The sequence below is a fragment of the Protopterus annectens genome, chromosome 12.part0, assembly GCF_019279795.1.
Source record: "Protopterus annectens isolate FY-2018-M chromosome 12.part0, PAN1.0, whole genome shotgun sequence".
Lineage (NCBI taxonomy): Eukaryota > Metazoa > Chordata > Ceratodontiformes > Protopteridae > Protopterus > Protopterus annectens.
In genome coordinates this window covers 1,359,118,453-1,359,131,451 of record NC_056746.1, presented here as the reverse complement: position 1 = coordinate 1,359,131,451, position 12,999 = coordinate 1,359,118,453, and the positions used below count along the sequence as shown (strand labels likewise).

Sequence of the window (12,999 nt, the reverse complement as noted above, 5' to 3'; positions counted from 1 at the left end):
GTGTGTTTTCATATTACAAGCTGACATGGGCGTTAGACTTGGCATGGCAAAGTTACTTCAGAAATATTAGCGTTAGTATTTGTTTTTTGTATTTTACATTTGCTGACAAAAGTGTATTATTCACATCTCCATGTTTCACACGCTTGTTAACTAAAGTATATTATTATCCCATAAGTCACAGTCATTTTAATAGGTATTTTCCATTCATGTGTCCGAGATGGTTATGTCATATGTGCCTTCTCATATTTCCTCCCTCACCAGTTCCTCTATATCTCACTGTACCTCTCCAACATCTAAATCATTTGGCAGTCCACCTCATGCTTTGCAGATGGCCACAGTAGTTTTTATTAATTAATTTATTTTTTTTACATTTGGAAATCATCTCTTGCTCATGTTATCTCTTCTACCATCTGAGGTTACCTTTTTGTTCCTTTCTTTCTAAATTCTGATTTAACAATGGATTTGCAAATGTTGTTTCCTGTCTCCCTCCTCTAAGCCATTGTCCATGATAGAGTGTCCCAGCTTCACAATCCAGTGTTGGATAAAAGGCATTTTCTGTTTTCCATAGTCAGCTGTGAGCCCCTAATGACATATTTACACTAGATGGCTGACCCTTGTTCATTCCAGTGCCTTCTGCTTTGACCTCGTCTTCACACAGGCTGACTCTTCCTTTCCGTCTTCCTCGGATAGATTTCCTGTACACTGAACAGAAACAAAATGTCATATGCGACTATCAACTCTGAACAGAAAAATAAAATGATATGTGAGTAAACTACAAAACACGTACAATACACAAAACATTATAAATGTTAGCTGGAATTCACCTTCAGTTTCTTTTTCAGGTTGGCATGTAAATGAAAATACAATGTCATTATTTGTTATCGGGGACAAATGAAAAGATAGTAATTCTGAGTACATGGTTAATGGCTAGGTAAGGATATCTGGTCCCCAGACTAAACTCTTCATCACGAAGCATACTAGGACATCTCTATAATGTTGCAAAATATTTTATTAGTCAAAAATGTAACTTTTGTTCAGAATTATCAGTGCCACAAACAACTCTTTCACCCCTTTCTACGTGTGATACCATTATCATGCACAATGAAATGCTACAATGTTACTGTCAGACATGTCTGCCCGCGTTTATTTAATTTGTTTGCACAATGAAATGTTACTAATGTCAGACGTGTCTGCACACATGTTTATTTACTTTGTTCCAGCCACTTGTCAGTAAACTGGACACTGAAACTGCCCACACTTCCAAACCTTAACTACTTCAGATTGAGCTATGACCTTTGACCTAATCTGATCACATGACATATTATTTTCTTCTTTAGTTTGTTAGAAAAGTATCTGCTCAGACTATAGAAAATAATGCAGTTTTAAAAATGTCACGTGTCAGCAGTTTCTGAATATGCTGAACATATCTTTTGTAACATATACTTCCCTTTTGAAATTATAGAACATTTGGGTCTAGGAAATAGCAACTGGAGTTAAGTCTCACAGGAGATGGGACAAGCAGCTGCTATATAATTTGGAGCAAGAAAGGTACTGAATTGGGTGGTCAAATTCACAGATTATTAGAGTATACTTGGTATTGAGGGCTTCTCAGTACAGATGGACAGTACAGATGGACATATGGTTCATAAATACAATCACGTCTGTCAGTCGTCACTTACTATATGCCAAAGTGAAATGAATGGGACACTGAAGCATAACAGTATGCCATTCATTTCAGTGGTGCTCTGAGTGGCAGTGAAATAAACTAAGATGGTGGTGGAGGGGGGAGGGGTTAGGAGGCATGTAGGCTGCAGAATGTGGGGTACTACGTGTCCCACCCATTCAGAGCAGGGAACAGTGTATTGAAGAAGGAAGTTATCTGACCTAGTAGCAGACTGTGTGTCCTGCACTGTAATAGCATACGTAGCTCTGGGGTGGTGATGGCATTCTATTGTTAGGCACACAGTGCAGTGGGTAATGTGCCCTTGTGCCCTGCAGTGTCATATCATACTTAAGCACATGGGTGGTGATGGCATTCTATTGTTAGGCTCACAGTGCAGTGGGTAATGTGCCCTTGTGCCCTGCAGTGTCATATCATACTTAAGCACATGGGTGGTGATGGCATTCTATTGTTAGGCTCACAGTGCAGTAGGTAATGTGCCCTTGTGCCCTGCAGTGTCATATCATACTTAGCATGTGGGCTGTGATGACATGTTATTGCTAGGCCACACAATGTATTGGATAATGTGGTCTTCTGCCCTCCTTTGTAATAGCACATTTTTATACCTGGGCAGTGATGGCATCTTATTGTTAGGGTAGACAGTGTAGTGGGTAATGTACCCTTATGCCCTGCACTGCATAGTAAAGATGCACTATGCAGCAAACTGAGTGTCATACATTGTGACATCACATGTGGCATTCTGGGAAGTGGGTATTCTATTATGACAGTGAAAACTGTGGTACAGCAGGTGTCTTGTATTGTCATAAAGCACTTGCCACAAATGGGGAAAGAAACAGTCATGATAGGGACCACAGTATATCAAACCAATCACCCTGTTATACCAGACTTTATACTGGGGTGTTAAGGATGAAGTGGTGGTGGTTACAGGTTACAGAGAAATAAAAACATGGCTTCAGTGGGATAAATCATGGCTTTCCTTCACCTCAGGAAACTCAGAAATACAAAGATAGCTTATTCAATTCATTAGCTACCATTCAGTTAATTTTTCATACACAACATTCCAGTTCAAGGTTAGGATACGTTTTCAGCATGTTATGGTAGGTTTTTATTATTTCCAGACTCTGATAGATAAAGATCTCACTAAATCCAACAACAAGTCTAATCAAATCTTACGGCAAAGATGTCTTCAATGTTGTTCTTTAGTAAATGTTTGTTTTTAGCATCATTTTTAAAATATTCTTCACGGAATCACTTTCATACGGTTCTAATTTTTAAACCAGAGAGAATGAAGAAAGTAGGAACAGGTGATGCTAATCAGCAAGTAATTCATGACAAGTGGTCCTAAAGTAGGAACAAGTGATGCTAATCAGCAAGTAGTTCATGACAGGTGGTCCTAAAGTAGGAACAGGTGATGCTAATCAGCAAGTAATTCATGACAGGTGGTCCTAAAGTGGGAACAGGTGATGCTAATCAGCAAGTAATTCATGACAGGTGGTCCTAAAGTGGGAACAGGTGATGCTAATCAGCAAGTAATTCATGACAGGTGGTCCTAAAGTGGGAACAGGTGATGCTAATCAGCAAGTAGTTCATGACAGGTGGTCCTAAAGTAGGAACAGGTGATGCTAATCAGCAAGTAATTCATGACAGGTGGTCCTAAAGTAGGAACAGGTGATGCTAATCAGCAAGTAATTCATGACAGGTGGTCCTAAAGTAGGAACAGGTGATGCTAATCAGCAAGTAATTCATGACAGGTGGTCCTAAAGTAGGAACAGGTGATGCTAATCAGCAAGTAATTCACGACAGGTGGTCCTAAAGTAGGAACAGGTGATGCTAATCAGCAAGTAATTCATGACAGGTGGTCCCAAGTAATTAAAACCACAGTGTATCATGGACAGGAGGAAGCCATTCAGTAATTCAGCACCCATATGCCACATATCACCTCTTCCAGCTTGCACCCAATATACTGAGTGACAGGAAAAGCCATCAAGGAAAGGAGAGTGCATTAGTATTGCTATAGGCCTATGCAGCTCAATGAGTAACACTGAAATCAAATGAGTTCATGGTCAGTAACCACAACGTGACCCGCAAGTTGTTTTCCTGGTTCCTTCTGTGCCATTGCAAGGAAGCATAGCCATACAATATTTCAGCATAATCCCAGCAGCCCCAAAAGGACATTCGTGAAGCCATGAAAATGTAACACCCCAGTGAAGGATAGGATGTCCAAAATGTCAGGCTTGTTTGTGTCATTATTTTATTACCTTCTGATATTTATCTATTGAATTATAATACTATATTTTTACTTGCATTTTTTCATTGTTGTGACTTTATCCTTTTGGGACTGATATGGTTGTGTTGGAAGATTCTCCTGGAATTCTAATTGGTTCCAGCTAGCAGGAGCTGTCATAATTGGCAACTAATTCTACTCCACATCGACGTAGAAATGTTTCACACAGACCACTTTCTACTGAGGAACACTGAACCTTCCTCATTCCTAAGCAACTAAGATAAAATTGCTCTCAACCCAAAAACTGAGGCATCTGTTTGGAGCAGAAACTCTGTTTTAAAGTGTAGATTTTTGATGAGTGGGCACACACAAAGCATTGAGCTCCAGTTAGTGAAAGCCAGTTCTCGTTCCCTTGGATCACTTTACATGTTTAACATAGTGAGATACCTGGAAGTGTCCTTCAGGCTCATCAGTGCAGAACCTGTAGTGACAAAATGAAGCATAAACCTCCAGTTATATGTGAACAGACCCACAAAGGATTGAACTCAGATCTTGGTTATACTTTGCAAGGCCTCTTATTCCATTACCTTTGTTCCTAGATCTATTAACATGTCATATACTATGTATTGAACCTATTCTAGACCAATTTGACATTTTTCCACTGTGGTAATTCCCCCCCCCCCAACTGGGGAGGGCATAAGTACCATTTGAACCTTAGGTAAGTGTGGCACCCAGTCCCAAATATGGAAGACCATGTCATTCAGATACGTTGATGTGCAATTGTTATGTGTGAATAACAGCTTGTTTATTAATTACTTGTTCATAGGTTCATAGGTTGGTACTAGGATATCAGCCCTAGGGCCTATACAAGCCTAGCCATAACAATTCCCTGGCTATTTCTTCCCACACTATTTACTTCCCTGGACCCCTGTCTAGCAGGGCGACTGACGTGATCCCCGGGGTGAATTTCCTTTCTCCCATCTAATCATCATGGTTCCTTTTGAAGAGGGCCAAAGAGGCGCTCTACTGGGGAGTCTCTGGGTCAATAGGTTCATTCACTGGAATGCTACAAAGGCTCTGTGCAGCCCAGATTCCAGGACAGAGAACTGAAAATAAGACATTTTGGCACAGAAATGGTAGTCTTTCATTTTGCTGTCTCATGGAAATGCACCTGCTAATGCCTTTAGGCAGGTCCAAGGCAGTAAAATACCAGGTAGTTCCCACCAGCCAGTAATGTCGCTTATGCGAGTTGTAGGGTAGGCCTCATTGACCTGAAGGAAGCCATTTTAAATGTGACCAGAGCTGTCAGGCTTGGATACCAGCACTAATATACTACTCCACTGATGTTTCCCCATGGACTCCCAAATTAAGCAATTATTTGACTATCTACTTATAGGAATATTTCCTGCTTTGCTGACCCTACATAGATTAAGCTGCTCATATTTCTTTAGTTCTGTCACAATGCCATCTTCGTTTACTGCCATATTGCCAGGAATAAGAGAAAACATATCACTGCATGTAATGAAGACATCCCGTATTCCCCCCTTTGTGATGATGAGTAAAAGTGCCAGCTATTCTCACAAGACATTCAACAGTACAATTCACTATAACCAGTAGAGTTCTTTTCATACCAGGATTTTAATGTTTTAAGGGGCTGTTGTTGCTGTTTCTGATCTCCTGGTCAGGATAGCTTATTATTCCTTGTTCCATCCCCTTCCCTGCCAGGTGAACAGAAATTAGCTTTAACTACTGGTATTAATACTACAACTACTGGTATTAATACTACAACTACTGGTATTAATACTACAACTTGATCTCCTAAGTGACATTTCTTCATTTTGGACATTAGTATAATCACGGCCTTATGTGTCCCATTCTTTGATTAAATGTATTACCAGCTTTGTCCTGATTTTGCACGTGTACTTTCTGCTCTGCAACACTACATAATATATGATGGTAAAGTAGCCCAGCTCTTATATTCTTTGTTCTCAGACTTTGTTAACATCACTAACTGAGGTTTTACCTAACTTGTCAACAAGATACTCAGGTTGGTTATGAGAAGCAGAAGTTATTATTGGCTCACTGTGTACCATCTGACATAGGTAACCATAATGAAAGGAGTCATTGGTTCGTGAGGATCACTTTCAGGATCAGAAATATTAGTCCCTGTGTTATTGCTTTTGCATTTGTGTTGAATAAGCATGCAGTCTCAGGGTACCCAGTGTCTCAGTTAAGTATCACCAAAATGTAGGCAATAAGTGTACTAATTCCATAACAATTTGATAAACAGGGGATCTCTGTGATAGAAAAGGGGACAACTGGGCTCTACCGGGCCTATGGAGTGAGGTACTTTGACAGCTTGGGCATGAGGCAGGCCATTCATAAAAGGTTCATAGAAAATCTGTCCAAAACCCACTTTAATTTTCTTAACCTCTAAATGCTCGCAATATTTCTGATCATGTGCAAACTTTAAAATAGGATTCCTGTTGGCTTATAGCACCAGTAATGGTGTCACCACCACCTATTTGATTAACATTTGCTCCAATGTAGAATTAATGAGCAGACCTTTCAGGCTCAGTGAATGTGACACTGTTATTAATGAGCAGACCTTTCAGGCTCAGTGGGTGTGACACTGTTATTAATGAGCAGATGTATCAGGCTCAGTGGGTGTCACATTGTTATTAATGAGCACACCTATCGGGCTCAGTGGGTGTGACACTGTTATTAATGAGCAGATGTATCAGGCTCAGTGGGTGTCACATTGTTATTAATGAGCACACCTATCGGGCTCAGTGGGTGTGACACTGTTATTAATGAGCAGACCTTTCAGGCTCAGTGGGTGTGACACTGTTATTAATGAGCAGATGTATCAGGCTCAGTGGGTGTCACATTGTTATTAATGAGCACACCTATCGGGCTCAGTGGGTGTGACACTGTTATTAATGAGCAGACCTATCAGACTCAGTGGGTTTGACACTGTTAATAATGAGTAGACCTATCAAGCTCAGTGGTTGTGACACTGTTAATAATGAGCAGACCTGTCAGGCTCAGTGTGTGTGACACTGTTATTAATGAGCAGACCTTTCAGGCTCAGTGGGTGTGACACTGTTATTAATGAGCAGATGTATCAGGCTCAGTGGGTGTCACATTGTTATTAATGCGCACAACTATTGGGCTCAGTGGGTGTGACACTGTTATTAACGAGCAGATGTATCAGGCTCAGTGGGTGTGACACTGTTATTAATGAGCAGACCTATCAGACTCAGTGGGTTTGACACTGTTAATAACGAGTAGACCTATCAAGCTCAGTGGTTGTGACACTGTTAATAATGAGCAGACCTATCAGAGTCAGTGGGTGTGACACTGTTAATAATGAGCAGACATATCAAGCTCAGTGGGTGTGACATCGTTATTGATGAGCAGACCTATCATGCTCAGTGGGTGTGACACTATTAATGAGCAGATCTATCAGACTCAGTGAGTGTGACACTGTTAATAATGAGCAGACCTATCAGGCTCAGTGGATGTGACATTGTTATTAATGAGAAGACCTGTCAGGCTCAGTGGGTGTGATGCTGTTAGCTTGTATATTAGCATTTCCTCTATAAGCTTCTCATCCTTCCTCTGCACTTTAGAAACTTGGCTTGATAATGTTCAGATCTACTGACAATGGTTCTTCCCTTCACCTTGCCTCTCTGTCTTAAGGGCAGCTCCTACTTCTACAAAGTTATTTTCTACCCATGACAGCACAGGCCTTTCCAAACTTCACTAGGAGGTTCCTGACATCACTTGGAGGTTTTACCACTGCAGGATACCAATGAAAAAAGTAATCTCCCCTGATGTATAAGGTTTTCTGTAAACTTTTGTGTTTCAGTTATTCCATGCTTTCATCTAGCAAGGGGTACTTAATTATAAGACAATAAAAAAAACAAGATATGTTTGACTAGAGGTCATCTGCAACTTCCTAACACCCGGTTCTGGAATATGGATGTCATGGACCTGGAGGTAAACCTTACAAAGGCCCTATTTATCTGCCTGAACAGTAGCAAGAGATATTAAACTAAACTGGGATTGGGAGCAGGAGGGCTTATTTCAGACATATGGGCCTAGAACTCCATCAGCCCCCTCCTTAATATGACCCTGCCAAAACCCACCCACAGGCTGTACCATCTTATGCAAGGAAGGTAGCACCTGTAAGTACAGGGGTGAATTTAGGGGCACCCATCTATCTAAGCTATGTCTGAAAGAGGAAGAGAAATCATTGATTGAAATGCAAGGGGAGTCTATTCCACAGTAAGGGGAGGTGCTGGATGATGAAACTTTCTCTTCACCTAGATTTATTTTTATTCCTGAGTAAAGGTTGAGATTTCTGGTTTTGTTGTTGGCCACATAATCTTATTTGTCAAGGAGAATTGGATCCCCTGATGGGATGGGAAACTAAACACAGATTTTACCTCAGGAACCTGTATGATACTGAATAGAAAGACAAGGACTCCAGTATGTCCTTCTAGCTAATGTTTTTAAGAAAAAAAAAAAAAGAAAAAAATGACCACGGCTGACTCTAATGAAGCCCAGTGCAAAGTTGGGTGATAGTGCTTAGTTTTAATAAATACTGTCTTGCTTGTACTTTCGGCAGTGGTCATTTTTTTATTTTTTTATTTTCTGAGTTTGTATACACCCTTTGGGTGGTTTTTAAGTGTTTTATAATGTTTTTAAGACCAGTGATCCTTTTTTGTTAGGAAGCTTTGTGTTATTTATTATATTGGTATTCAATTGCCAGGAAAGTCCAACTGGGTAGGAGCCCATTTCAGAGGAGCCCCAAGGAGAAAAGTATTACAAAACATTTTAAGAACAATCATTTTAAAATCTTCAAAAATAATACAACAAAACATCTACAGTTTAAATGATTATACCAAATTAGACATAATATGAAAACATTGACTAAGAATAAAAATAAGTTATATGATGATTTATTTAATAGCTAGAGAAATGTTAGCCAGTTTATAGAGAAATGAAAGGTAAGTTAGTAGAATTGCAATATGAAGTGAGAGAAAAGCAGGCTTATAGTATACTTAGAGAGAAAGCCAGGGGAGAGAAATTGATATAGTAAGAAGAATAGAGAAAAATCAAGAAAGTGGAGTATCACAGGGTTCAGTCCTGGGTCCTCTCCTGTTTGGTATCTACTTCTCTGAAGTACAGGCTAACACAGAAGGTCTTTGGCTAACAAAGTTTGCAGATGACTGCAAACTAGGAGCCATAATTGAAACTCCTAACGATGAAAACATACTACAAAAGGGCCTCACTGAGACAGATGCCTGGTGTCAAAGCCATGGCCTCAAGCTCAGTGCCAAAATGTGCATTGTCATCCCCTTTGGTAAAAACTCTGTACCCATGAACTACCACATAAGTGGTACTCTACTTAATACTGAAAATGTGGTAAGAGACCTTAGGACACAGGTGGACAGTAGTCTCTCCTTTGATAATCACATCGCTACAGTGGTCAGGAAATCCTTCTACGTGGCTCACCTCATCACAAAAGGTTTCTGATCCAGAAAAAAAGAGGTCATTCTTCCCCTCTACTCATCACTCATTAGACCCATTACAGAGTACAATGCTCCTTTTGGTATGTACCTCACAAGACATCTACAACAACTGGAAAGGCCACAGAAATACCTCACAAAGAGGATTACTGGCCTCAAACAGATGCCCTACACAGACCGTCTCAAAAACTCCAGCTTTACTCCGTCACATATCGCCTACTCAGAGGCGATCTCTGCCTAACATACAAAGCTATGTCAAACCCAGAGCTGTTGGACATGCTCCACTTAAAGAAATCCCAATCCCTCCGAGCTACATGCTCTAGGGACCTAAACCTTATCACCCCAATAAACAGAACATGCTGGAGGGATAGATTCCTGTCCCAGAGACTTCCCATACTCTGGAACAGACCACCTATCTATGTCAAACAAAGCTCCTCATTAGCACTCTTCAAGAAAAATCTTGATGACTGGATGGGAGATAGGAAATTCACCCCGGGGATGACTTCTGTGGATCTGCTCGACAGGGGCACAGAAAAATAATTTTCTTGGGTGGCGAAAGCCAGGGTACATTTTTGGCTAGGCTTATATAGGCCCTAGGACCAATACCTAGTACCCTCCTATGAACCTATGAACCTAAGTAAGGAGGTGTACAGTATGAACAGGTACTTGTTCGAATTTAGGGATATAGCTTATCCTGGTGTTGACCAAAAACAGAGCCAGCATTTGGCTAGGAAGTCTTTCAGAATGGTTTTGAAGGGTGGGAGGGAAGTTATTGACCTGATCAATACAGGTAAGGAGTTCCAGACCTTAGCAACATGGTACAAATATAGACAATGCCCAGCAGATTTGATAGACAGTCAGGAGTGTTTGGTGACTGGATCAAAATAACTGACTGAGAACATAATTCTGTAGAATGTTATTTAGTGCTGGACAAGCAGATGGATGCTGGATAATTTTATAGTTGGTAAGAAGCTGTATATATGTTAGTTGATGGGGTAGTTCGAACCAATTTAGATTTTTAGTGCTATACAGTGGTGGGATCTGAAAGGGGGTATTTACTACAGATTTAGCAATTTTGATATATCTTTGTTCAAGTTTTGATTTTTGTGATTCTTGGAGGTTAGTAAGGATGGGAGTGCCATAAAGAAGTGCGGAGAGGAGAGGAGATAATTAATGGCAAGTGTAGTTATCCCCACTAGAGGTAGCAACATCCTTGACCTGGTCATTACTAACATGGGCGACCGTTGCTCTGTACCAATAGTCAATAGTCAACTCCTCCCTGGTTAGATCCGACCACAAACAAATCACCTTGGAAATTCACATTCCTTGCACCCCCCCCCCCCTGCAAAGGTAACTACCATGAAAAACTTCTCCAAATCTAACTTTGGGCTCCTAAAAACAGAGGTGGCTAACTTCACGACACCCATGCAATTGGAGAACAGCTGCATGAGCACCGGATCATACACTAATACTCTGTACGAACACGTACACAAATGCATGGATCTCGTCATACCCAATAGAACCAAGATGCTCTCCTCCAAAAAAAGGAAGCCAATCTGGTGGTCCCCTGCCATAAACAAAGTCTACAACAGAAGGAGGAAACTGATGCAAAATAAGGTGAAGTCCCAAGACTGGAAAAACTCCCTTTTCAGCCTCAACAAAAAGTTGAGATCCCTCATCAAATCCTCTACAGCTAGCTATGAAGACAGAATTGCAGCAGATAGTAAAGACAACCACAAGGTGTTCTATAGTTATGGAAAGAATTTCCACGGCAATACCCAGATTTGCTCGGAGCTGTTGCACAATGGCACCTCCTATAGTGAGCCAACAGATATTACCAATATACTGGCTGACAGATTCAGTGCCAACTTTACCCCCCAAAAGGACCAACCACAATATCAGTAGATTACCAGGAACCCAGTATTACTGCTGCACAGGTTAAAACAGCACTGTCCAAGGCCAAGAATACAGCTTCTATGGGACCTGACAATATCCCTGGCTGTGTTCTAAATGAACTACAGAGTGAACTGGCACCTCACCTGTGTGCCCTGTTCAATCACAGCCTCACCTCAGGCATTGTCCCTACAGAATGGCGCACTGCTACAGTCATCCCTCTCCACAAAGGAGGAGGAGTGACTACAGACCCTGGGAACTATTGCCCCATTAGACTGACAAGTCTGATATGCAAAGCTATGAGGGAATCTCCAAACTCTGGATCCCACACAGTTTGGTTTTGTGAAGGGTAGATCATGCCTGCTCAACCTGGTTGACTTCTTTGAGTCAGTCACCAGAGGTGTGGATGAAGGCAATGTGGTTCATACAGCCTACCTTGATCTGGCCAAGGCCTTTGATACCATTCCCCACTCAGGAATCATAGAAAAACTCACTAAGCTAGGCATCAACCCCTATATCACTAGATGAGTTACAAACTGGCTCACAGATAGAACCCACAGTGTGAAAGTAGATGACTCCAAGTCAGACTGCTGACCAGTCACGAGTGGAGTCCCACAGAGTTTGGTCCTGGGTCCTCTCCTGTTTGGTATCTATTTCTCTGAAGTCCAGGCCAACATGAATGGACACTGGCTGACAAAGTTTGCAGATGATTGCAAGTTGGGAGTTATTATTAACTCCCCAAGTGATGTTGACATCCTACAGAAAGGCCTCACTGAGACCAACGACTGGTGTCAGAACCATGGCCTTAAGCTCAATGCCAAAAAATGTGTCATCATCCCCTTTGGGAAAAAAACAGTTCCCACGAATTACCACATCGATTGTAGTCCACTGAACGCAGAAGGCATCATAAGAGATCTGGGAACACAGGTTGACAGCAACCTCTTTTTTGACCACCACATTGTCACTGTGGTCAGAAAGTCCTTCTATGTGGCACATCTCATTACTAAGGGTTTTGCATCCAGGAAGAAAGAGGTCATTGTTTCCCTCTACTCTTTCCTCATTAGGCCAATCATCAAGTACAATGCCCCATTTGGCATGTACCTCACTAGACACCTGCAACAACTGAAGAGGCCATAAAAGTACCTCACAAAGAGGATCCTAGGCCTTAAACCCTTGTCCTGCATGGACAGACTAAAAAAACTCCCAACTATTCTCTGTCTCATATCGCCTACTTAGAGGCGATCTCTGCTTGACTTACAAAGCCATGTCTGATCCAGTTCTGTTAGAAATGCTACATCTAAAGAAATCCCAGTCCCACTGCACTACATTCTCCAGAGACCTCAACCTCATTACCACAATCAACAGAACAAGCTGGAGGGACAGGTTCATAACCAAGAGACTGCCCATGCTATGGAATAGACTTCCCATACATGTCAAGCGGAGTGCCTCACTGGCCATCTTCAAGAGAAATCTTGATGAGTGGATGGGAAATAGAAAAGTCACCCTGGGGATCAGTCCAGTGGCTATACTTGACAGAGGCACTAGGAAGTAAGGTCAGGTGGCACGATGCCAGGGTAATCCTATGAGCTAGGCTTGTAAAGGCTCCAGGGCCATTAACCTAGTACACAGCTATGAACCTATGGTGAGAATGTTTTTGGCTC

At 41.4% G+C, this 12,999-nt stretch overlaps 1 protein-coding gene across 1 annotated transcript in view; it reads right to left on the bottom strand.

Annotated features, from left to right (window-relative positions):
* Positions 1 to 321: 321 nt before the first annotated feature.
* The window catches only part of RBBP8NL (RBBP8 N-terminal like), a 345,060-nt gene continuing 332,382 nt past the window's right edge, over positions 322 to 12,999 (bottom strand). The window contains exon 14 of the mRNA XM_044090408.1: positions 322 to 702. Coding sequence (XP_043946343.1) covers positions 569 to 702 — 134 coding nt within the window. The 3' untranslated portion in view covers positions 322 to 568. The remainder of the gene's footprint in view (positions 703 to 12,999) is intronic.